Source organism: Cetorhinus maximus, chromosome 15, assembly GCF_964194155.1.
Source record: "Cetorhinus maximus chromosome 15, sCetMax3.hap1.1, whole genome shotgun sequence".
Classification (NCBI taxonomy): Eukaryota; Metazoa; Chordata; class Chondrichthyes; order Lamniformes; family Cetorhinidae; genus Cetorhinus; species Cetorhinus maximus.
Window position 1 is genome coordinate 6,884,467 of NC_135893.1, and position 27,800 is coordinate 6,912,266.

The 27,800-nt window shown below is 41.9% G+C and overlaps 1 protein-coding gene across 6 annotated transcripts in view; it reads right to left on the minus strand.

The window, feature by feature from the left end:
• The window catches only part of tmem201 (transmembrane protein 201), a 186,910-nt gene that overhangs the window by 143,405 nt on the left and 15,705 nt on the right, over nt 1–27,800 (minus strand). For 5 of the 6 annotated variants that reach the window (XR_013578872.1, XM_078557809.1, XM_078557807.1 and 2 more), the window contains exons 1-3: nt 27,351–27,504; nt 8,300–8,420; nt 5,346–5,540 (exon numbers count right to left, since the gene is read on the minus strand). Coding sequence is in view for 5 of the 6 variants with exons in the window: in XM_078557809.1 (XP_078413935.1) it covers nt 5,346–5,540; nt 8,300–8,420; nt 27,351–27,457 (423 nt within the window). In the remaining variant the exon portion in view is untranslated. Of the gene's footprint in view, nt 1–5,345; nt 5,541–8,299; nt 8,421–27,350; nt 27,505–27,800 lie in introns of those variants that run through there. The other variant, XM_078557808.1, reaches the window with a different exon arrangement.

Here is a 27,800-nt window from a genome sequence, read left to right on the forward strand (position 1 = left end):
CTGTCTATTCATCCCACTGTAACAAATCTTTGAAACCTGTGGCTTACTAACTCAAAAAGCAAAGTACTGCGGAAGCTGGAAATCTAAAATAAGAATAAAAAGTACTGGAAACACTCAGGTCTGGCAGCATCTGTGGAGAGAGAGAGTTGACGTTTCAGGTCCCCCACAGAAGCTGCCAGACCTGAATATTTTCAGCGTTTTCTGTTTTTTATGGTATACTGATGATGTTTACCATTAATGAGGTGCACATAAAAGGTTTTAAACTGAACATTACATATAAAGAAACAGGGCTAGGATTAAAATTCTCAAAGGTGCCATGCTGAGATTTGAAGTCAATTCACTGCAGCATTGTTCTTCCAGGTCTCTGGATTACTAGTCCAATAATAAAAAGACACAAGAAAGAGGAGGAGCAGGCTATTCAGCCCTTTGGGCCCGCTCCACCATTCAATAAGATCATGGTTGACCTGTATCTCAGCTACACCTTCCCACACTACCCCCATAAATCCTGATGCCCTTAGTATCTGAAACTTAAATCTCTGACTTAAATATATGACATAGCCACGACACTTCTGTATCCTTCGTCATTTTCCCCTTCGTCCAGGCCCTGTTTTTAAACAGTGTCAGGCTTCAGCAATTACAAATGCGCCAAACTAAATGAGTGATTTCCTGCTCGATATACAGTCTTGTTTTTCATTTATGCCTTTTCGTTTCTTTATTGCATATTTGGTGCTTATGGGAAATAGTTTACCTTCTTCCATACTGAATGATTTTTCAACAAACATTAGCTGAGAAAAGTGGGTCAGGAAATTAATCATCACCGCTTTGATGTACCAACAGTTCGTACAATTCAAATTTTTGTTGCAGATGTCATGTCCACCAGCTCATAACAAAACTGAAAGAATAGCCATGTCACCTTAGATCTAATCAGATGTTGAATCATGTCCAAATGACAGCAACCAGCAGCAGTCACTCAATAGCGTGGTCAACTTATAGGGTGATGATATGTGGCCATTATATACAATAGGAAGCATGAAAATGAGCTCCTACAAAACCACATGCATTGAATCCCACAATAGCTGATGAAAATGCAAAGCACTAAGGCATGGAGATAACTCTGCTTCAAAGGCAAGACCTTTGAAATGAAGTCAGTGTGAAAATTCCATCATGCTATAGTTAATAGTAAAAAGAAGTCCATTTTCCAAGTTTCTCCTGCTATGAATTCCAATTAGGTCTACAATCTAGTCCTGTTTCTTTATATATAATGTTCAGTTTAAAACCTTTTATGTGCACCTCATTAATGGTGAACATCATCAGTATACCATAAAAAACAGAAAACGCTGAAAATATTCAGGTCTGGCAGCATCTGTGGGGAACCCGAAACGTCAACTCTCTCTCTCTCCACAGATGCTGCCAGACCTGAGTGTTTCCAGCACTTTTTATTCTTATTTCAGATTTCCAGTATCCGCAGTACTTTGCTTTTGAGTTAGTAAGCCACAGGTTTCAAAGACTTGTTACAGCGGATGAATAGACAGATCTAACACTTGCAGGAATAGTAGAGGGATGTAAAATTTATCCCTTTTTTTGCAATAACTAACACCTTCAGCACCAGTCTTCAATCAAAAATCACCATTTGACTTTAACTAGAGCACCCTCTACTGTAACAGAAATGTTACTGCTATCTTTACTGATATAGTAACTGATCATTCCAAGTTACGGCTCGTCTAGTAGTAACTGATGCTGAATGATCACACTGTATGAAGCTTGTGTTTCCTGTTTACAGCAGCCAATAAAATGCATAAGGCTGCACTTATCAATTTTCCCATTTTAAAGCAAAATTAACTCCAGATTACAGGGCACGTTCAAGAGTGCTGCTCCAAAATGAAAGTTTATTTTCTATCACTGAATTGAGAATACAGGGTTATATATTATTTAAAATGAGCCGCATGCCATGATGCTTTAAAACAACTTGCATTTATATGGCACTTTTTAAACTTAGTGAAACATCCCAAAGCACTACAAGGAGGGTGACCAATCAAAATTCAACACAGCCATGTAAGATGATGTTGGGGCAAGTAGTCAAAAGTCTTGGTCAGAAGTGAATTTTAAGGCACATCTTAAAAGGGTGAAAGGCGATGATGTTTAGGGAGGGAATTCAACAGCTTAGGGCCTAGGCAGCTACCAGTGGTGGAGTGATGAAAATCAGGAATGTGCAAGAGGTCAGGATTAGGGAAGTGCAGAGATCCTAAAGGGTTGGATGGCTGGTTACAAATGTAGATAGGGAGGGGCAAAGCCAATGAGGGACTTGAAATCAAGGATGAGAATTTTAAAATCAAAGTGCTTCTGGATCAGGAGCCAACGCAGGTCTGCAAACAGAGGGATGATGGGTGAACAGGACTTGGTGTGAGATATTATTGGCAGGGTTTGGATGAGCTGAAGTTTACAGAGGAGGCTGGCCAGGGGAGCACTGGAATGGTCAGCTGAAAAGTTACCTTGTGTGATCATGTTAATTGCCCTTGTTGTTCAAGATCTAAATAGGGCCCACTATAATATTCATCCAAGTACAAAACACTTGACAAGAGTACAGCTGAATATTTCATTTATCATGCACAATGCATATCTAGTTTTACAGTAGGTTTTAAGGAGGGTCAGAATTGTAACTTGGGACATCTACCAGGCTTCAGTGTTCAACTCTGAGCAAATACCGTGGAGTATTTACCCCCAACCCCCAAAGAATTCAAATCAGGTGATCTTCAAATTTCTTGGAACTTATATTTATATCCTGTCTTTCACAACCTCAAGAAATCCCAAAGCACTTTATAGCTAATTAAGTATTTTTGAAGTGTAGTCAGTGTTGCAAGAGAAAGCCAATGATTCCAACACAAAATTTACTACTTAAACTAAAACTCCAAGTACATATGCAAATAACTATATTCTGGCACCCAATGAGAATGCTTACACTGCCAAGCCAGCAAGAATTTAACATTGCTGAGCCCATAAAAATACACATTATGGTATGGACACAATACACTTTGTTTGCAAAGTAACAAAAGAAGAAAGAAATCTTCCTTTCTCTATACAGTATACTATACCATGGCAATGCCTGCAGAGAAAAGCATAGTTTAGTTATGACATACTAAGACTTACAGAGAGGACAACGTTGCCAAATTGCACCTACTCCTTGGCAGCAAATTGTATTTATATCAAATTACTATTAAACTGAGGACCTGCAGGTAAGTGCAAAAAGCTGCAGAAGTGTTTAAAGCCTATATATCTGTAGCTTAATCCAAGCGGCAACTGATTTGGTGGAATGGCCAACAGCTTACATTTACATAATTGCCTAAAATGCTCAGAGATGATTAAGGGCAAAATGGAAGTCAAGGCAAGGGGGGAGATATTAAAGGGATGATGCAAAAATGGAGTCAAAGATGTAGGTTTTAAGGAGGGTTTAAAACAAGAGGAAAAAGAGCAGGAGAGATGGAGGGCTGCTTCTATTTCTTGTGTTTTTTAGGGAGGGAATGGCAGAGGGTGAGGTTTGGGCAGCTGAAGGCACAGCCCACATAGGTAATAGGAAGGGTGGTGGAATGCACAAGAGCCAAAAAAATCACCCCAATCTGACTACTATCAAGAGCAAGCAATCTGTACTTGTTGCACCTCTGAGCAGGATTATTATTATACTCCTCCCACCTCTCCACTTTGAAATCAAAGCCAATTGTACTGCCTCCAATGCCAATTTATCCTCTCCCAAGATCCCGGTGGGGTTGAATTGCTAACCTCCCTCTGGAATCTACAGGCTTTTCAAACTCAAACTCATTAGCATCCCATTCACTATCTGGTCTTTTTGCTTTCAACCTCCATGGATTCTTGTGCTAGAGGCCTAGCCTTTTGCCCAAACTTCTCAATAAATAAAATGTGTAAATTGGCTCTTGTGCACTGAAGACCAAAATTCTCACCTCCATAAGTAGCACTGAAGATTTGACCATGTCAAAGGCAAAGGGCTATCGAATATTAACAACGCATTATCACACTTTTGGGCAGCTGGATAAATCAAACCCATGGCAATTCTGACAACTGAGAAAGAAGTGAAGCCTCATGTCCATCAGATTTGGAGATTAATAAACACAGCCTGGAACATAAATCTCTTGACTAAAACTAGCACTAGGTGCAGGGCAGTTTTCCAACATACAAGCTTCAATAAATTTAATTCCGATTCAGCATTAAAGTTCCAATAAATTCAACTCCCTCAAAACAAACAAAAAAGGTTTTGGCCAAAAAAAACCCATTAGACATAAGGTATATTTCCTGGTAGAAAGAATGGCTACACAACAGAAATGCCACTTCATTTGAAGGTGGGAAGAGGTAGGGAGGAAGTTCATGGCTTAATTCAAATTGTTCCAGCATTTCTTATTGATCCTAGCTGTTCCATAGTAGGCACTGGATGATTGATCTAATATGTTGATGGCAATTTATGAAGAAATTGTTAACTATTTTTTTTAATTCATGTATGTGGATGTGGCCAGCATTATTATTCATTCATTGGAGGTGGCAAGGCCAGCATTTATTACCCATCCTTAATTGTCCTGGAGGTAATGGTTAGCCACCTTCTTGAATACAACTGAATGCCTTGCTAAGCCATTTCAGAAAGCAGCTAAGGGTCAATCATATTGCTGTGGGTCTGGGGTCATGGATAGGCCTGATCAGGTAAGGGTGGCAGATTTCCTTCTCTGAAAAAGGACATGAATGAACCAGATGAATTTTTAATGACAATCTGGTAGTTTCATGGCCACTGTCACTGGTACTAGCTTTTTATTCCAGATTTACTTAATAAATTGAATTTAAGTTCTCTCAGCAGCTGTTGTGGCATTTGAACTTTCTCAGCAGATCATTAGTCCACACCTGTGGAATACTAGTCTAGTAACATCAGCACTATGGTACCATATCCAAAAGAGATTTTGTTCAGTTTCATATTATACCTACATACACAAGGAATGGGGTTATTCAATGGCATAAAATGATAAGATGATAATAAAAACATAACTATGGTTACTGGGATGCACACCATGTGTATCCTCGAAAGATATGTTCCCAAGATTAGTCTCGTCAGCATTTTGCTAACAGAAAATCCTGTCACGGGCAGATAAAAAACTTTAAAAATTAAATAAAAAGGACGTGCAAGTCCATCATTTCCTAAGTGAGTTAGTATAGGGAGCCATGATCCTGATTTTCCAAAGGATGTGCAAAGGGAAACTACAGGAATGAAGCTGTTAACTGGATCTTGGATTCACAGATGAGCCTCAAGGCTCCAAAGCCTCGAGGGTTTAATACAGTTGCTGGAAATAAATTCCCACCTCGTCCCTGGGTACAAAGGATGCCAACTGCTTGATCTTCAGGGGCTGGTTATTGTTGCATTTCTTGCAGAAGAGAATTTGCCCATTTGGCCACTGTTGAATTTTGGAAGCTTGTGAGGGTGTTGCCCAGCTGGTCACCATGTGATTCAGATGTTCCATGTACTGAGCAGGAATCGGCTTATTGTAGTCTCCATTCTGAAAGAAAGCACAGCGTAACTTTTACACTTATGGGTACAAATCCGAGAAAATCATTATTAAGCTATGCTGAATTTGGTCAGACATTCTCACAGAAGACTGAGTGTTCTTTACCCTTCATTTTATAACAAATGTTATTTGCCTTTTTACCCCCTTTCCAACATACACAAACCACACTTACAAGTATCAATTACTTCGAAACTCAAAGGGCAGAGTCTTCTATTCGGTGAGTGGGGGCCGGGGCTCGATTGCAATGTGAAATGATGTGGGGTGACATTGGGCGTGCGTCCCAACGTCGCCCCGCGTCATTTAGATTTTCAGTTCGGCAGGCGCAGCACCGAATCGGCTGCGCGCCCGCCGAACTGTCAAAGACCTATTAAGGCCATTAAAACATTAACATGATTAATGGACCTGCCTGTCCAACCTTAAGGTTGGCGAACAGGCCGGGAGCCCAGGCGGGCTTCTGAAAAAACATGAAACCTCATCCACGGGCAGGATGAGGTTTCATGAGGGTATTAAAATTTTTATAAAATGTTTAAATAAAAGAAATTAACATGTCCCAGCTCACGTGACAGTGGCACACAAGTGGAACGTCAGTAATTTTTTTTCCCCCTTCTTCAGTGAAACTTTCAAGCCTGAGCCGATCTCTGAGGCAGCACTTTGCCTCAGGGAGAAGTGTGTGCTCTTCTGTGCGCATGTGCGAAAGAGTGTACTCCCGGCTCAGGGAATCTCCCCCCACCCCCGACAGGGAGCGCATAGCGCTTCCTGGCACAGGTCAGGCTGAGCGGACCTTAATTGGCCCGCCCACTTAAGATGGAGGCGCCAATCAGGAACCCGCCCGCTCGTGCCCGCTCCCGCACAACCCCCCCGACCTGGGTGGGGAAAGAGATCCTGCCCAAAGAAACACAGGCAGGGCCGGGGGAGAGATGGTATTGTATGTGGGAGGGTCTAAATACAAGATAAGCAGTTACACCTGCTGGCAAAGGGGAGAGCAAGATGTTGAATTCTAGTGACACCTGTTCAGTTTGACTATTAAATAAGAATGTAAGCACCCCCATTTTTAATTCCAACTCATTATTTGTAATGAGATTGATGAGTAATTTTTATTTAACCAAAGTGATATTGTTGAAAACATTTTTAGCTATATTTATGCATCGCAAGACAGAAAGTTAACCAGAATTATTTCCTCAAAAAAAAAACGGAACAGACTGCTCTCAATTCAGGGATTGCAGCAATGAAATTCTAGGAATTAAATTAGCTTCTAACACAGCAAAACATCGCCAGACAGCAATTCACTGCTCATAATCATTTAGCTTTCTGCCATTTTCATCACCGATAATTTGGGGAACTGTCACACAAAACAAAGCGCACATGGTGTCTGACTCCAGGCCATGTTGCTTAATTTTACTGCACTTCAACCTTTTGTTGCAGTTTGTCCTTTGAGACCATTTACAATGCCTCTGCTCCTTTTCAGGTAAAACAGTCTGACTAGTATGCTGTACTGGATTTCTGTTAATGTCCCAATGTTGTTTTGCATTAAACTGATTGCTGCATCAAATATTTGACAGAAAGCTGTAATCAAAGCACAGAACAATTTTAACTGAGGTTGGCAGACAACACATCTGCCCTTTATTTGCCCTACTTAAACCAACTAGAGGGGGAAGAGAGAGGGAGTACGTTAAGATAGCAGTCTAATAGTTCATTTATACCACTGCCTCTAGAAGGTAATCCTGCGAATAAAACAAGGTGAGTGCATGTCTCAGCAAACGGCCTTCTTCCTGATGCCACAGTTTGCCACTAGGTCCAACTTAGCATAGCCATTTAATAAAGGGATCTTGTCAACAACTAGAAACCACTTTACAGATCTTACCAAAGGCTTTAACCCAACTGTTAACTTTTTCATCATGAGGGTGGAGAGGGTTGTGCGGTCAGAACGAGAGGTCAAGCTCAAGATCATGTCACTGAATCTACCCCTGGTACATGGGCTAAATTCTGCACAAGGCAAGTTTAGTCAAGCTGAAGGACAGCTTCCACTGCACAAAGCTCTGCAACGTAAGTGGGGTTTTAAGGCTCTGCAGTTGTAATTTTTTAAAAACTGAGTAGTTAGGTCTGTCATTCACAGAAGTAGTTACTAGCCATGCCAACACTTCAACATGATCCCTGTGCAAATAATGACAATTTGCAGCGCAGTTTGATCTTTACAGCTTAGACTTGTGGCTGCAATTTCAAGCTCTGAAATCCAAGCCAACAAAACTCATTTATACAGATAAGCATGACCATGTTAACACCGCTCCCTCCCTCGCCCCCACCGCTCCCTCCCTCGCCCCCACCGCCAACATCGCTCCCTCCCTCGCCCCCACCGCCAACACCGCTCCCTCCCTCGCCCCCACCGCTCCCTCCCTGAGCCCCCACCGCTCCCTCCCTGAGCCCCCACCGCCAAAACCGCCCCCTCCCTCGCCCCCACCGCCAACACCGCCCCCTCCCTCGCCCCCACCGCCAACACCGCCCCCTCCCTCGCCCCCAAAAAAGATCACCACTGTGGACAATCTTCAGTCACCACAGGGCTACAGAAATCCCTTCAATTTGTTGAGTGACTTGTGAGGCAGTGTGTTAATAGAAAGGCCCTCCTTCCAAAATAGCTATGCAAAGAAATGTTGGGTATGCAGATAGTGCTGCCAAAGAGAAGTTTAAAAAGAGAACTTGCTTTGCAGTCACATACGGCAAGAGAAGCACGTTTCAAGAACTGTAAGGACCCTAACCTCTTGGAAGCCATTGTACTGCTCACAGTTTGGACAATCCCAGCAGTTCCTGTTCCCATAGGGTACAGTCGTATCCTGGCTGCAGAACCAGCAGTTCACATTCACGTGTGTTGGCTTCTTCCTGTAAAGAAAATGTAAAAGTTGATTATTGAATAGCAAACTATTGTTAAAGCCCACTGCAAATACATGTGAAATTGTTCTTCCCGAAGTTTGCTGCTGACACTAAGTAATACAAGAACCAAATGATGGCCAATCCTAACTGGGCTCGTGTTATATTTCACACTGTCCCTTTATTCACACTAATTTCTGTCCCATTACACATTTTACTGGTGAAAACAAGGCCATGCAAGCCTTGCAATAAATTAATCTTTCAACAAATTTTAACAGCTCTTTTTATATTTTTGATCTTTATTTCTGTATCTTATGCTCTTTCATGAATCCTTTATGCATGAATCCTTTTTTATGCACTTTTTACATCTTTGTGCACCCATAGTAAAAAAAAAAAATATATATGATAGGAGGAAGTTTCTGGAGCATGGAATGCTTTGCCACAGGGAGCAGTTGACAGAAGAGGATAAAAATTTACAGCGGCATACAGTCATCCCAAAAGTCTCAGCCAGGATGAAGCTGCTCGAGTCAATCCCCATCACCTGGAGACCATATTCCTCTCAGTAACTGGGATTGATTTTATGCACTTATATGTATTATGTAATTATTCCTCCACTCATTACATTTTTCTGGAGAAATAATCCTGCTTTTATCAGGAAACTCTGCTATAGTTTTGTGATAAGTTCTATTTACTGCAGTGGATTCTATTCAGAGTCCATTTTACAGCAAACAGTCAATTTGTTAGAAGTCTCATCCTGGCTTCAACTCACTGGCTGACACAGTGGTGTCAAAACTCATTCCCAATATTTCAATGAAATGATGCTGCAGGCTCTGGGGAGGGACCTCCTTCTATGCCATATGGTTCTAAGGTAACAAGTCGTTTTAACACGAACGACCATGATCACAGCAACCCTAGGTTTCTCCCAACATACAGGGCCTGAAATCACATCACACAATTAAAACCCGTTACAAGTATAATGCATAACATTTATGAAATCATATGTGGCTCTCCTGACACACAAGAACTCAACCTAATGGCATCAAAAGAAAGTTTAAATAACAAGCACGCTTGAATTTCACTTGCACATTACAAATAATTGGGGATTGATTCGTCATCCATAATCAAAAATGCTTCCAACAAATGCCAACTTTCAATCCCCCTATTCATGACTATAGTGTCAAAAATGTCTGTGTGCACACGCGTGAGAGAAAATGATTAATAGTACTTCCCATGGTAACAGAACGGGCACCAGTACCAGTGGTCTGCTGCTGTTTGGAGATCAGGCTAACTAAGTCCCTGTGCCTACAGCTGTTTTACTCTGTACAGAGCAGAATGAGACAAAAGGCAAGAAACAGAACTGAAGCAAAGTCAAATTCAATAATGCGGAGAGTAAAACAAAATTCAAATGACCTAGATCAGACTACAACTCCTCACAAAGAACACAAAACCAAATTAAAGCCAAGCAATGAAATCAGGGTTAGAATAACAGCACATTTCATGGGAGTTAACTGAAACAAAGATCCTGGGGATTGTATTCAAAGAAATCAAGTCAAATGAATGCCTGTGAGCACTGGCTACCTGACCCATAAATCCCCAGTAACATATTTACCATTTGCTGGGCCAATCTGTTTGAATTTCACAGAAACAAACTACATAAAAGGATGGGACATAAAAGCAATGGAAGAAAAAGAGCTTGCATTTTTATAGAAGCCTGCATGACCAACATAGTTTTGAAATGTGGCCAACTGTGACATAGAAAATTCAACAGCTTGTGCACAAATTCCCACAATTTAATCATCAGTTTTAGTCATGTTGGTTGAGGGATAAACATTGAAGAATTCACCTTTCTTTCAAAACCATGCCATGAGATCTTTTACATTCACCTTAGGATGCTGATAGGGGGCTTGGCTCAATGTCTCATCTGATAGTGCAACACTCCCTCAATTCTGCATTGGAGGATCATCAGGAATTTGTACTACAGACTCTGGTACAGGATGTGGGCCCACAACCTTATATCTTTGAGTGCTGCCTACTTAGCCACAGCTGACACCCGAATGTTAAATACTAAAAAAAAATCAAAAATAGGAAAGCAGCTTTGTTAGAAAGGAACATCTTAGGCAGATGGCTTAGTGTGCAAACAACTCTCAAACACGCAGGCTTCTTAAATTATTAATCCCTCAAACAGGTCCAACATCCCAATCCCAGACAACTGAAACATCAACTTTATATTGGAAACGTGTAACATTCCAATTATTCCAAAGCACCATAGTTATTGTCCAATTTACGAAGTGCGACACTCAGGAGAATCAACAACTTTTTTGCACTACTCCTGGTATGGAACCAATTTAAAAATAGATTGTGCGATTGCTTTCTGAGAGATGTGTGTTACTTCTTTGAAGGAGGGTAGACAAAATTGGGGGAAACATTTAAGTGCCAAGGGGTGGTCATGGTGAATAGTCTGTAGTTTAGTTACATTTCTATAAAATAAATGCCACATCAGGGGGTTTGGTTAGGCCTCTCAGGGCTGTTGATAAGTTAACAAATGCAAAGTTGCAGAGCGGGAGGGTACCCCAGTATTATCTCTAGAAGCATAGAGATAACATGCATTATTTTAGCAGTGTGCCAGGATAAGCATTCCCAGGTTAAAGTGGGTACGATGTGCCTACTGCCAACCCAACATGGCATGCTTGCCATCTGGTGCCACTGCGTTTTGTTCTTGGACAGTTCCATAGCTGGAAACAATGTGAAATTGTCAAGAAAAATGTGGTAAGCTTTCCCTGATTCTTCAGCTCAATTCATGCAGTTCTCCAGCTTACAACATAAAAAGCACCTTAAAAAACCTGGAACCTTGGTTTTGAGAAAAGTGGTTAAGAATTAACAAGAAAAACATAATGTATTGTGTTTTAAAAAAAAATCAGATTAATCCCACCTCCATCTAATCTTGCTTTCATTTCAGATCAACGCAGTTTATTTCATATATATCTGAGCTACACTGGCTTCCAACTTGATAATTTCCATCAACTCAGAGACTTGGAGCACACAATCTCCTCAAGCCCTGCAACTCTCAGGCTTCTGCATTCCTCCAATTCTAGCCTCTTGCAAATCCCCATTTTTCATCGCTCCACCACTGGCAATTCTGCCTTCAGCTGCCTCGACCCCAAGCTCCGGAATTCCCTCCTTAAACCTCTTTGCCCCTCTACTTCTCCTCCTTTCAGACACCCCTTAAAAACTTACCTTTGTGGCCAAGCTTTGGTCACTTGTCGTAATACCTCATATCGAATTGTTGTGTTAAATTTTGTTTCAAAATGCTTGTGTGAAGCACCTTGGGACATTAAAAGCATTCTTTAAATGCAGGGTGATGCTGTTTGTACTACTTATCCAAAAGTACAATGGTTCATTGCTCACCCAGTGGCAATACCATGCCAAATTTACTCAAGGTCATGTGTTGGTTCATAGGAAGCACAAGCTACTGATGGGAGCTGACAATTGTGCTAAGCACCAAGTAAAAGACACTGGGAAAGAACTTGAATTGTAACACTACGTGAAGATAACTCTCCGGTGTAATGCAAGGAACTATTTCTGGGACCACTGTTTGAATCCAGTCTACTGATGGAGCAAAAGTTCCTCCTCTCTCTGCTGGCTGCAGGAGTCCCAGTTTACAAATTGATACAGGTTCACGACATAAAACACTTCAGAGAATGTCACAAACAATCAATCTCCCACTGATTGTGGATAGATGGCTAATGTGGAAAATAGAGTTTATATCGGTGCTCATTAATGCAAGATCTCATGTTTTCAGGTATGACCACGCCTCAACAGGAAATATGTGTTTGATGCTGATACTTGGGGCCAAGAATGCAAAATTATTTTACTCTCCAAATGAACATTACACAGAAATTAAAGCAAAGGAAAAGGTCATTCAGTCCATCAGGCCTGTGGTAGTATTTATGCTCCACACAAGCCGCCATCCATCTTGCATCATCTAACTCTATTTGCATGTACTTCTACTCCTTCCTTCATGTGCTTCTCATTTAGCTTCCCCTCAAATGCATTTTTGCTATTCCCCATAACCATTCAACCTCTCAGCTCTGGTATCATCCTTGTAAATCTTTCTTTTTACACCTTTTCCATTGCATCTATAATCCTGTTTCTAATGCGGCAACTAGAACTGTGCACAGTACTCCCAAGTATGGTCTAACCAAGGTTCGATCCAAGTTTAACATAAATTGAGATGGTGATAATGTCACTGGATTAGTAATCCAGAGGCCCAGGCTAATGTTCTTGGGCGTGGGTTCAAATCCCACCATGAGAGCTGGTGGAATTTGAATTCAGTTAATAAATCTGAAATATAAACTAATCTCAGTAATGGTGACCATGCCAAACTATCGATTGTTGTAAAAACCCACCTGGTTCACTAATGCCCTTTAGGGAAGAAAATCTGTCATCCTCACCTGGTTCGGTCTACGTGACTCCAGGCCCAAAGCAATGTGGCTGACTCTTAACTGCCCCTGGTTCAAGGTCAATCAGGGATAAGCAACAAATGCTGGCCTTGCCAGCAACGCCCACATCCCATGAAAGAATAAAAAACTCTGCTTTTCCATTCTATCCCTCTAAACATCCTTTACATCGAGGAAAAATTAATGTGAAGCACTTTTTAAAAAAAATCTACAGATATGGAAGTGATTCCTTTAACACAATAAACACACAGATTAAAAAAAAACAAACAGCGATATGTGATCATACAATAAAAAGCTTTCATCCACAAGAATGCAACAAGCAAATGCAATGCCACATGAACCAAAATACCATTACACTTTTCAAATGGTAACACTGAACAGTGGAGATTACAAGCAGCTGGTCAGCCACTTGTCCACGGAGTCTGTAACCTTCCCAAAATCTCTGGTATGGGAGTTGAACAAGAGGCCATTAATTGCAATGGCAACTGTGATCATAAATATATCCTGCTTCAGGACATTCATTTTGCGGGGGGGGGGGGGGGGGGGGGGGGGGCGCGCGCAAAGAAAAAGCACAAAAGATGTTACTACAACAGCTGCACATCCAGTTTAAACCAAGGCACATTGGCCTTTTGATCTAGGAAATGAGAGCACCCAATAAAGAGGATGAAAAAAAAAGGAAAGGTCAATAAAATTGAATTGCAGTAACACAGGTCTGCAGCATTCTGAAATGCCACTTACTCCAATGCAGCACTTAGAACATCAACTTATCGAGATAAATTTATTTTATTCAATTTCACTTTAAAGGTCCATACAAAAATTTATTTCAGGTACATTGCTCATTCATTTTTATTTTATTTATTCCTTCAGGGGATGTGGATATGGTTAGCTAGGCCAGCATTTATTGCCCATCTCTAACTGCAACATATAAATGAATAATTAAGGAAGAAAATACTCAGAGGTCTAGCTTAAAACATGTATGAAAAAACTATTCCAATGTATTAATATAATCAATGACATATCTATAAAATCAAAGAATACTGCGGATGCTGGAAATCTGAAACAAAAACAAAAATAGCTGGAAAAACTCAACAGGTCTGACAGTATCTGCGGCAAGGAATACAGTTAACGTTTGAAGTCTGTATGACTCTTCAGAAATGAGTCCCGCTGTGAGAGCATCCATTCAAACTCCTGTCAGAAGTTCATTTAGAGAAGGACACAAACTAGCTCAAGAACCGATCTGACCTGCATCTGAGGGATTGCAGCCCATTCCCTGAATGCATCCAGCAGTAATACTGCAACAAGGGATGATTCTCATTGTTCATGACAATCTTTACTTTCATCAATATTCTTTGAGAGCAGATTTTGTCAAGATTAATAATTCAATCAACTGGAACCTCCAGTTTGCCATAAAAGAAGAAAATAAATTGCAGGCCCAGATGCTTAAGTGCTGTCATCTTTAACAATTGATCGCATTAGATAGTGCCCCTAGTGTCGCAAAGCACACAAATAGAACACATTTAGTTTACACTATACGCTGGTCTTACTTATTGGACTTTTTTGGCCAATTCCTTTCCTTTCTGTTGAAGATATTGATTCTTTACGTGTGTCTATTGTTCATGTGTAGGTCTTGACATTGAGTGTTAATGAGCTATTCGAACATGCGGAACTAATTGGAGCAAAGTGATAAGTGGGCTGGAGAACAGACTCTTATCCTTATCAAACACACACAAGCTTCCATCAATGGTCAAAGGAAAGGCAATCTGTAGAGGGAAGTCTTGTTGATTCTCATGACCCAGGGCACCAGCATTTATTGCAGTGCCTCACCGTCAACAGCATTCCCCACTCCTCCTTACCACTGCCTGTGTGCCACTCTACCCTGCCACCTGTTCAGTGAGATCAATGTGGTCAAGGAGAGGGGGAAGCGGATTGACCCTGGGACCTTCACTACTCAGTATGGATCAGGTAATCACAGTCCAAACTAGCTCAGGGATGGGGGCTGGATTTAATTTCAATAATTACGAGTTACTGATTAAGCTTCCGAACACAAACCTGTGCAACAACAAAAAAGATTTGGGTTCAAATCAACTTCAAAAAAAGTAATTGTCTTTTTTCCCCCTGATCTGTACAGCACCAAAACTCCCAACAAAAACCTACTGAGGTGAATTAAATTCTTACAAAAATGCAACTGTAATATATGCAGCTACAGGGAAAACAGCACGGACAGAACTTTAAAAAAGTATACCCAATTTAATTTCAGTACAAATAAAAAGAAACTTTTTTTTAGAAAAGTGTAGGGCACAACTGACGCTGACAACTCACTTGCCACCTTTGTGCTGATGATCTCCTGGGACAGATATAAATTGATTCATCTCATTAACTGCAAACCCCAATTATGTGTTCCACACAAATGCTATTAAATTCTGCGTCTTGTTAGAATAAATCACTAGTTGGATACAATTCTTGCATCCTCACCTCAGGATAATACATATGCTCGAGGTGTTAAACCAAAACAGAATTAATCACAGGGCAAGGTGTCCCCATCACCAACACACAAAATTTATATCTCCCCCCTGAAGCCAATAAAATCTGCATATTGAGGGAGAAGAGGGTTGAATGAGTGCTTAAAACTGCCCTTGACAATCTATTTTGATGCAATCATCGAGTGTGAACTAATTAAATTTACTTTGTCTTCAACAATTCATTTGACCCTGCATATACCTTTATTTCATGTTCTTTCACACACAAGACCACAATTATGATTAATCATCGGCTTGGTCTAGGACAGAACTCACCCTTTGGAATCAGAAGGTCAAGAACACCAGGGACTTGAGTGCACAATCTAGGTTGGCATGACTGTGCTGTGATGCAAGAGCTATCGTTAAACCAAAGCCTTGGCTCTGTCTGTACAGGTGGACGCAAATTCAAAGAGGGGCAGGGAAATTCTCCCATTATGATCTGGTCAACAGTTGTCTTTCAGACGATACTTCCAAACGCAGGTCATTTATCCTGTTGCTGTTTGTAGGAGCTTGTGGTGCATAAGCTGGTTGCCAGGTTTGTTTGCAAGTTTTTTCTATTTGCACTGACAATAAGAACTACGTGAAACTTTCACACAGCAGCATTAGCTTTAACACTCACATAACAGCAGCAATGAAACAATAACTTGCATTGAAACAGCATCTTTCATATAGAAAAATAACTCAAGGTGCTTAGAAATGTTATGAAGTAGAATTTGACACTTAGCCAAATAAAGATGATTTTAGCACAGGTGATGAAAAGCCTCTCTTTAACTAAGCTTTAAAGAGCGTACTAAAAAAAAGGAGTGTGTGATTGAGAGATGGAGAGGCTTAGGAAGGGGGTTCAGAGCTTAGACCCTAGACAGCTGAAGGCACAGCCGTCAATAACGCAATCAATATTAGGAAATTCACAGGAGGCCAGATTTGGAAGAGTGCAGAAATCTTGGACGAGGTTACATGGACAACGAGAGGCAAAGCTGAGGAGGGATTTGAAAACAAGGATGAAAATTATAAAACCAAACTGTTGCCAGTCAATGTAGATTAGCAAGCACAGGAAGGATGGGTGACCGGGACTTGGTGAGAGTTAGGATACGAGCAAAAGAGACTCTCCTTCAGGAATTCCCACTGCTCCTCACTCCAGTGGTGGGCCAAGTCCTGACGCTAGATGCAGGCTGTATTTTCACTGTCACTGGCGTGTCACAGCATTATAAACCCCTCATAGCATTAAGTGTCAAGGCCCTAAAGCAAGTCGAGTAAGACCATTGCCTGCAGGGGTCTCGTTGCTCTTCACTTCAGCATTGGGTCAGAATGGGCTTCGGATTAAGACTGTTATTTGCACTATGACTAGAATTGAGTGAAGGAAACCTGCTCAATACTGACTGCAGAGATGGTGTGAATGCACCAATAGATTCTTTACCATCTCACTTTAAACTGTATATCAAGAATCTTAGGTGCCACAGTCATCAGCATAAATAAAATCCAGACTCCAAGAAGCTTTAAAAAAGGTAACTCGAACGTGTGTCTAAAAAAAAGCCCAACAGACAGGGCAATGGGACAGCCATGTGAATCTTCGTCATCACAGGCTAAATACGTAGAGCACTCTCGAACAGGGCAAAACTTTAAAGGTCAGAAGCCCCCAAAGTGTTGAGACAGCCAGTCTAGAAATGATACGCCAAGGAATGTTTATATTATAGTAAGCTGGGAGACGGCCAACAACTGCAGGCCAACCTCAGGACTAACTGAAGGTTATAAACCGAAACTTTGAATGAAAGACTTGCATTTATATAGCGTCTTTCACAATCATGGGAAACCTAAAGTGCTTTACAGCCAACGAGGTACTTTTGAAGTGTAGTCACTGTTGTAATTCAGGAGACGTGGCAGCCTCCTTGCACACAGCAAGCTCCCACAAACAGCAAGGTGATGATACTCAACCAGATAGCTTTTTTTTCTGATGTTAGCTGAAGGATAAATACTGGCCAGGACACTGGGGAGAACTCATCTGCTCTTCTTCAGAATAGTGCTATTACATATTTCAGACTCGCCCGACAGGCAGACAGGGACTCGGGTCTCACCTGAGAAGGCACCTCCGACAGTGCAGCATTCCCTCAGTCCTTCACTGGAGTGTCAGCCTTGATTTCTGTGCTCAAGTTGTGGAGTGCATAAGCTTTTGACTCAGAGGCAAGAGAGCTACCAGCTGAAATGATTTTGAATTGCAATCTCAATCATCCAACTGACTGGACTTCAACTTCCTCTGAATATTTTTTAAAAATCGAACAACGAAGGCAAATGCCAGGGACAGAGTCTCAATTGATTGGATATCCTTTCTACAATGCTTTAGCTTATGGATCCCATTTTGTTTGCTTTTTAAAGTACTGTATAAGGATTACAAAGCAAAAGAGACAGAGAAAAGAGATCATCCAGTTTGTTGGCCAGACATACCAGACCATGGAAGGAGTCTCCAACCCTGTTTATTCTTTGCAAAAGGAATAGGAAAAGAAGGCACCTCGAGTTGCTGTTGTATACAGCTGGATCCAGTGAGGTTGGCAGATGTTTGGAGGTACATCAAATTCCCTTGTTCTTGTCACAGGTTCCATGGGCCCCACAGTAAGGATCTAACATAAGGAGAAACCGGCATCAACTTGCATTTATACAGTGCCTTTAAAAATAGGTAATAAAACGTCGAAAGGGGCTTCAAATTTGCCATGGGGACACATAAGGAAATATGTGGGCAGATGGCCAAATGCTTAATCAAGGCAATAGGATTTTAAGGAGCGAGCGATAGGACATTTTAGGAAGAGAATTCCAGAGCTTAGGGCCTAAGCAGCATAAAGAATAAAGCAGTTTCTCATTGCTTTTAGTCATTCAAATCTGAGCCATGCTGGTGAGGTCTCTAGTTTGATTTCCAGATTGTACCGTTACGAAGGTCAGTAGAATTCCTATTTGTAAAATGCTACTCTAGAACATGAAGTTCTCAAACAGAAGCAAAAAGAAGCTAGAAGAAAGAAGAAAACTGGTGGTGATGAGGAAGAAATAATCTAAGATTTAATTTTAGAAGAAAGAGGAAATTCAAACTCTCAAATGCTCCATGAAAACAAGGCTGGGAAGCTCAGGCCCAGCCAGCTGGTTTGAGAGGTAGGTTTAACTCAAGCCAAAGTTGGGATTTCCAGGATTTTCTTCCTCCTCTCAACTCTTCCAGGAGAGTTGTTAAGCCACCTGTCTGTTCAGGTCAACATAAAAGATCTCATGGGAATAAAGGGACAAAAAAGCTAAGGAAGTCCTCCTGATGTCCTGGCCATCATTCATCCCTCAACTGGTCAGAAATTTCAATTGCTATTTTAAAGAGACCATGTCTGTGCAAATGGACAGCTGCATTTGCCCACATAATAGTGATGATACTGCGTAACTACTACATTGACTCTATAAGATGAGGATGTGAAATATGCTATATAAATACAAGTTCTGTCAACTAGAATTGCTGGGATATCCACAACCTGATTTAACTCACCATTAATTTCAATCCCCATATTGCATTCTACAAAAATTCATTCCAACTCATGCCTGCTTTAAGCACTGGTCAGGTATCAAAAATGTTTACATTTTCATCTCTGCACAGCAAGTACAACCAAATCCCAAAGACTTCATTACAGGTAATAAACCCCGACACACAGAACAAATAATTCCCTCTCCCGTCCCCTGCCTATATCAGTATGATCAGATGAACCAGGAATGGCTAGGAAGGGTTGGAACTTTAAACTGTTTGAGATGATCCTCTCCAACACCTCTGCTAAAACAAAATGTACATAATCTTTATTTTACTAACAGCTTGAGCCACAAGACTAATCTTCATGTAGAGGCTGCATCATCCATCTAACAGGAAAATGTACTATATACTCCCACACAAGGAGTACTGATTCATGGACTCATCAGAACATGACTCATTGAAGGATGCACATCCAGTCTCCCACGCCACAATAACTGGATATAAATACTGGTTTCACAGCAGGTCCTGGAGCTCACAGCTTCAGGACCAAAAAAAAACACTATTCAGAGGTTTGTTCTTTTGGAAAATCACCAGCTTCCTCACGAGCTGGTTAACTGCCTCCTTTGGAATACAGTCCAGAAACAAATCCTTCAAATGACTGACGTTTTGGGGGCACAATGCTACCTAACGCATTGATGCAGCAAGTTAACCAAATAAAAAAGGGGGTTAATTAAAAGAATTGAAATGAATTATTCTTAATTTTTTTTTAAGTACAGTGCTACAAGGTGCCCTTCCCCTCCTTTGTTCTCCAGTGAAGCAGGCAGCCAGCTGGCACACAAGGAACCCCATTTCCTGATTTCCCTCATGCTAAGATGAACAGCACAACACCACTAACTCTATTCCCACTCCTCCCAAGTACAAAGCGTGCCTTAAATGTTACAAGCAGGAAACAAACTCTAACTATGTTCAATGTTTAAAATTACCCAAGGGATCCAATGCCAAAAGTTTATTGCAACACCATTTTAAAAATCAGCAGCTGGTCAACACAATAATTTTCTGTTTAAAATTACAACATTTTCTTGAGCCATCAGTCCATTTTTGTTTAAGCCCAGTTGAACACTACAGACGTAAAACTCCAAAAGAGTCAGAGGAAGTCCCACATCATGCCTCTGGCGTGAGTCAGACTGGACCCCAATGATAAGTTTGAACAGCAGCATCGTCACAATTGCAAAGTGAAAACTACTTCACAGCAACATGACATTTTCAGTATAAACACATCTTCGGTCCACGATTATCATCAAATGACATTTGACAGCTTTAAGGATGCAACAAGAACCTAAACAGCAGTGAATGGAGACTTTACACTAATACCAGATGGGTCTTTACAACAGACAGCTGGCTGGCACCTTAATTACTCTGCAAAGATGTGACTCCAGGGATACAAACTGATCAATAATGGGTGTGTACTAACAACATGTACACCATCCACAATCACAGACATATGTTTAAGTAGTAGTGATAAAAAGGGAAGCATTTCTCAATGTTAACACCACATGCTCCACTTAAACAACCTGCCTCTGAACACGTGACTCCGAATCAACCCCATGTCTAAAATAAACCTGCATTAATTATACTTGTGACTGGCAACTTGAACTTTAAAGCTCCAATTTCAACTTCTGATTTTTTTCTTAAATTTCTATTTTTCTGTCCCATTAATAAAAAAGTCAGTTAGGTTTAATGACCAATGGGTCAGATAGGCCCCATCGCTTTTTAAGAAACTGGTTTTGCGGTGTGGTGTAAAACGTCTCGGAAACCAAGGTGCTGATTGCTCCAGGATTGTGGCCATTGGCAGGTTAAAACAAGAGATCTAACTAACCATCACCCACAGTAAGTTTAATGTTGAACTTGGGTGTCAGCAGTGGCTCAGTGGGCAAAACACTTGGCTCTGGAGTCAGACAGTTGTTGGTTCAAGTCCCATTCCAGGACCAGAGGACAAAAATCAAGGCTGACAGCCCTTTGCAGTACTGAGGGAGGAGTGCTGCATTGCCGGAAGTACTGTCTCTCAGATGAGATGTTAAACGGACTGCCCTCTAAGGTGGGCATATAAAGTCCCACAACACTATTTTCGAAGAGATATTTCTCCCTCAACCAACTTCACTAAAATAGATTATCTGGTCATTATCACATTGCGGTTTGCATGTGCAAATTGCCTTCCATATTTCCTACATTACAATAGTGATTACAATTCAAAAGTGCTTCATTGACTATAAAAGGGCTTTGGGATGCCTTGAGGTCGTGAGAGGTGCTATATAAACGCAAGCCATTTATTTCGTTTGAATGAAGCACTCTGTCCCAAAGTAGGCTTTAAAGTTAATGCAAGAGACCTCCCTTTAAAATTGCCATATATCCGATCATCCTCTGTTCTGATGCTCTGGTTACCCAAAGGAAAATTAGTTTATATATTAGGAGTATTAGTTTATAGCAACAGAAATAGTGTGCTAAACTCTACTTGCAGCGCAAATAAAATTTTCCAATATTCCAACCAGGTGTCTCTATTTTTCTATTTAATACCACTGTGCTAATTTTTTTTTTAATTCATACATGTACGTGGGCATTGCTGGCTAGGCCAGCATTTATTGCCCTTGAGAAGGTGGTGATGAGCTGCCCTCTTGAACCGCTGCAGTCCATGTGGTGTAGGTACACCCACAGTACTATTAGGGAGAGTGCTCCAGGATTTTGACCCAGCAACAGAGAAGGAATGGTGATGTTTTTCCAAATCAGGGCTGTTTGTGGCTTGGAGGGGAGCTTCCAGGTGGTGGTGTTCCCATGTGTCTGCTGTCCTTGTCCTTCTAGATAGTAGCGGTCATGGGTTTGGAAGTTGCTGTCTAAGGGGCCCTGGTGAGTTCCTGCAGTGCATCTTGTAGATGGTACACACTGCTGTTATTGCGCATCGGTGCAGAAGGGAGTGAATGTTTGCAGATGGGGTGCCAATCAAGCAGGCTGCTTTGTCCTGGATGGTGTTGAGTTTGAGTGTAACAATAGATCAGCAGATACTGAACCCTAATGATCTCATGAAACAGGTGCATTGTGCACTGTGGGAGCATCTTCACCATACGGACTGCAGCAGTTCAAGAATGCCGCCTACCGGCACCTCCTCAAGAGCATTTATTAACGGCCTTGCTAGTTGTACCTATATTCCGGCAATTACATGAAAGCACAATGATTATACCACTGAAATATCAATTTGGAACTCAAACCCAAAATCCACCATAGCAATGTGAAACTGCATTCTGTCCCATTAATAAAAAAATCAGTTAGGTTTAATGCAAAATCCCCAATGTGATTGTGGGCTGGGACCAGTTAAAAATAAAATGACAATGAAAACAAGAATACAAGAAATAGAAGGAGTAGACCACACCGCCTGTCGAGCATGCTCCAGCATTCAATATGATCATGATTGATCTTGGGCTTCAACTCCATTTTCCTGCCTGCTCCCCATTTCCCTTAATTCCCTGAGCCTTAAATGTATTCGACGATGGAGCGTCCACAGCCCTCTGGGCTAGAGAATTCCAAAGTCGTAAAAACTCAATGTGTTCACGGATACCCGTCAGGGAAGAAAATCCTCAGCCAGATTGATTCATTCTACACAGGTCTAGTCCACAAACTCCATGCTGCCTGAGTTTGTCGTACAATTAAGCTACTTACTGTTTTATTTTAAAAAAGCCTACCATAAAACACATGGCATGTGGAGAAAAGCCACCACCAGCTTCTCAGCACAACTCAGGATAGGCAATAAACTCTGTCTCGCAAACAACATGCACCTTCCAGCAATATCAAACACTAATCCTGTCTGAGACTCTCTTGGGTTTGGATACTCGGTTTTGAAAAGCTAAGCTGCTTTGAACTACTGTGTATTTCTTCTCTTAAAAACAATGTGCTTCTTCAAAACAAAATCACACTTAAGCAAACATTCACCTCACGAGCAAAGTGACTCACAATCAGACTTAAAAAAAGAGAAGCAAGTCATTAAGGCAACAGACAGCAACAATTGCAAGAAGAATTTCATCACTACACCGACATAAACCGTGTATCTAATAACTCCAGCAACACAGTCACAGCAATTCACTCCAATATTGCCCAAATACTTTAAACAGCTTGAACATATTTTCAATCTATTTTCAATAGAAAGACATTTTTACCCCCACACAGTGCACAAATGTTGTCAGTGTATTGCAAGGAGAGATTGGAGTATAGCGTAGCAGCAAGTTACTGATCTGAAAACTGGGGAAGTCGGTGCAACAACGTGCATTTATATAACACCTTTAACATAGTAAAATATCCCAAGGTGCTTTGGGTGTTATAAGGCAAAGCTTGTGACCATCTCAGTTATTAGGGCAGGTGATCAAAAGCTTTGACAAATAGGTAGGTTCTAAACAGCAACTTAAAGGAAATTGCAGTGGTTTAGATAAGGAACTCCGTTACTTGGGGCCTTGACAACTGAACATACACTTAAGCTTGAACACAGTTCTGCTGTAAATATAGCGGTGGTGAAGTGGGGAGCAAAGGACAACATGTCCTGTCTCTCCAAAGTAAAAAAGGGTAGTCCAGTGATTCACTTGGGAATTTTTAAGCAAACAGTCAAAACAAATCTTGCAATGGTTGTATTCTTACTGTAACTGGTCCATGAACAGCCCAGCAACACCCCTCACCCCACCTCCAGTAGGTGCAAGAGACCTCTCATCTCCAAGATGTGTAAGACTACACTCAGCATCATCATCTTAATTCTGGAAGGGGGGCGGGGGTAGTCTCAGACCTGTAGCAGAAAAATCCCTGCAGTTGCAAAAAAGACCTTCCACACAAACCAATTTATATTAATGAATACTCCATCAAAGGTTCTGTCTGCAATTCAATTCAGCGATTTGATGTCTGTTACACATGACTTGGCTGATGAGATTTTGTGAACTTGGTGATCAGGTTACAGCCTTCAAACATATATCTAGATAGCACCCCCCACTCGGGAACCCAGCATCTTTAATTATCTACTGGTAATTCAGATAATCTCTTGCAGGGCAGCACGGATAAAAATATACGGATGGAAGCAATTACCTCCAAATAAGAAAACAAGACTGCAGAAATGAAAAGGGTCAAGGGTTAAGGTGAATATAGAACATTTTAACCACCTTAATGTAACATTTGATGAAATACAAATCTGCCTGATTGCAGTTTCAATACTTCAGCCAACTTCCTCAATTGATCTATAGGAGCACCTTTGCTTTTGATACAACCATAATTTGTTTTGGTATACAGTTGCTGAAATACAGTCGCTGAAAAATCGAATGGACCTACAACAAATATCAATTTCAGACTGGGACATCCACGGTCTCCCACTTGCTTCTTAAATGATTCTAGGGCTTTCATTTCTGTTCGATAATCTATTTCACATGCAGGTCACTTTGCAAAAAAAGAACTCCAATGGTGATGCTAAATTTGCCTTGAGCATGTTGTCATCCCAAAGTCTAGGATATCTTTCCTACGTTTGAAATCAGGTTTCTGCCTGTCACAGGAATGAAAGTTCTCTTCAAAGTCACAAATGACATCCTTTGCGATTGCATCATTATCTCCTGGCTTTGAAGTGGTTGACACCACCAGCTAATAAAGCTAATTTAATAAGCTTTAGCTCATTTTAAATTTTCTTTCATGGGATATGGGCATTACTGGCTATTCCAGCATTTATTGCCCACCCCCATGTTCCCTCGAGGTGGTGGTGGTGGTGAGCGACCTTCTTGAGCCGCTGAAGTCCATGTGGTGCAGGTACACCCACAGGGCTGTTAGGAAGGGAGTTCCAGGATTTTGACCCAGCAACAGTGAAGGAAAGGAAATATGGCTCCAAGTCAGGATGGTGAGTGACTTGGAGGGGGACTTGCAGGTGGTGGTGCTCCCAAGCATCTGCTGCCCTTTTAGGTGGTAGAGGTCACGTGTTTGGAAAGTGCTGAAGGAGCCTTGGTGAGTTTCTGCAGTGCATCTTGCAGATCATGTACACTGCTGCCACTGTGCGTCGGTGGTGGGGGGAGTGGATGTTGGAGGTGGTGGGTGGGGTGCCAGTCAAGCGTGCTGCTTTGTCCTGGATGGTGTTGAGCTTCTTGAGGGTTGTTGGAGCTGCACTCACCCAGGCAAGTGGAGAGTATTCCATCACACTCCTGACTACCCTATTTGTCCAGCTTAATGGGCAGCCCACACATGTTTTCACTCTTATCTATCCTACCTCCCACTCTAACATTACCCACTTCTACCCCTGCCTCAACCAATCATCTACTGAAACGCTCATTCATGCCTTTTTCATCTCCAGATTCAACTATTCCAATGCTCCACTATCTGCCTCTCATTCCTCACCCACTATAAACTTCAGCTCACCCAAAATTCTGCTGCCCATATCCTAGCCCGCACCGAGTCCTGGGTACCCATCATCCCTGCACTCACTGCCCTTCATGGGCTTCAAGTGCCCCCATTTCCATCCCAGTGTTCAATTCCCTTCATGCCTTCACCCTTCCTTATCACTGCAACCTCCTTCAGTCGTACAACCTACTGCTGTCAGAGTTTGCCTGATTACATTTGAGAAGCACTTTGGGATATTTTTCTATATTCAGTGTTATGTATTCGGTGTTATGTCAATGCTAGATGTTGCTTTTCTTATCAAAAGGAAAGAATATAATTTGCCTTAGTAAATCTTTTTTCCACAAGAATCTTAACTAGGAGGAGTCAATTTACCCAAATTGCCACTTTACAGGAATACCATTCTTGGATGTCCCCATTTCAATGACAAGGAGCTCAATGTTTCATCAGATCTCCGTGCCATTTTGAAGAACATCAGAAAACGTGGACTTAATAGCAGTGAGCACAATTAACATTCAACATCCATTTCACTTTCCAAATGGAAAATCTGGAGTAAACTATTAACCTTTTCCTTCCCTTCTTGATGACTTTAAATTCTTTTTAGGGTCCTGGCTCCAAAATCATCCAGCACCCGCCAACATCTCATTTAAATCCTGATTACTCAGGTGCAGGTCTGAACGATGTTGGCAGGCCGGTCAACTGTGAGGCCATCCCATCTGAGCCCAGTCCAGCCTTCACCTGAGGTTTGGAAATGTACAATGCCAGCATAAAATTCTCAGTGATAACAGACCAAGGGGACAGGAAAGCCAATTGTAGAGCCTCAATTTCTGTACGAATAAGTCTTTAACACGTTCAGCAGAATTGATCCATCGTGTTACAGCCTACCAACACTCATCTACTAACCTCACAAGATTTAAGAGATGGCAAGGTACTGGGGGGGCAAGTGACACTTGTTGAATTATTCTGGGCTACAGTTCTACAAGGACCTCCAGGAAAAAAGGGTGGCAAAAGAATTTACAGCATTTGGTCTTTCATAGGTCAACCCAACAATGAAAAAGTGGATTTACACCACTAACATTACATTGTAATACATCTTCATTCATTCAGAAAGTGAAGGACACATCAGAATGACAGCAGCACTTAATACATTTCAGTAAAGCAATATACCTATCCTTTTGATTTCCCTGCTCCAATAATGCTTATTATTCTGTCATCTTTCCCTTGGATCAGTCTGTCTATTTTTGGACATGGTCTCCATCTGTCACAGTCTGTCATCCTGCCCTTTTCCAGCCATCATCACTTACATACTGCACCAAAAGGCAGCTTTAAATTTCTTGGCAAGGCAGGTGGAAGGCATGAAGAAAATGACTACAATGCAGCTGACATTATTACAACTTGAAATCATTCAGCCCAGCCAGTTGAAGCACCAGGAAGGTTCAACTCCCGAGTGCTTGAACTCCACACCGCTGACCTTAATTGGACAGATTTTGGCAGCTCTAAAATGGAGTGATGCACATCTAAAAAAAAACACACACACACAATCCATCTCAACACATTTGACTTGAAGCTCAGAGCAGTGAGGAGAGGGGCTGCAGAGCAGTCTGAATTGTGGTTTGCCATACAATCAGCAGACAAGCACAAATGTGTGCTCCCCACCCCCAAAAAAAATCAACTCAAGTTACTTTACTTAAAAAAAAAATTCAGGTGGGATGGGGGGTGGGGGGGGCAGTAGATTTAGGCTTAGGAGGAATGAAGGGGCCAGCAAACCTGGGCCAGTACAGTCCACGCCAGAGATCAACCCGAAATCATAGTGACCATGCTTCCAGTTCCCAGCCAGGGACGAGGAAGAGAATCATTGCAACACATGCAATGAAAATCTCCCACGTTTCTCCTTCAAATGCGTTTATAATTAACAGTTTGCATTTGGATTGCGGTTATGGAGCAGTGAGAGGGGAGGAGGGGGGGAGGGGAACCTGCCTGGGAGGGGGAGGGGAGGGGGAGGGGAGGGGGGATGCGGCCCCTCACCCACTCCTCCCCCCCACCCACCCACCCACCCACCCAAAGCTCGGCGGGGGCAGCGCCTGCACGGAGGCCCTCTTACCTGGTGGCCACTCGGTAAATGGCAGCTCCGGTGGCACAGATGCCCAGACCCAGGCCGCCGGCCAGGGCGGTAGGGAAGGCGCCAAGCGCGCTGTTCACCGCCTCCATTCCCGGCGCTGACCGTTGCCTTGGGACTAATGAAGCCCGCGCCGCTACCGCGCTTGCGCCAACTGCCCTGCGTCATCACGCCTTGCGGCCACGCTCTTCTCCCCGCCCACTCTGGCGCTCAGCTGTCAATCACTGTGTATCCAGGTGTGCGTGTGTGTTACATTTGCAACTACTTATATCTTGCTCCTGCTTTGGTTGTGTCTGCATCACAGACTGACATCCCCATTCTGCCAACATTGCTGAATGTGGTTAACAATGTGATAATCAATGTAACAACGTGATAAAACAACCAGGTAATCTGGTTTTTGTGATGCTGAGGAATAGCTACCAGTTGGCCAGGATC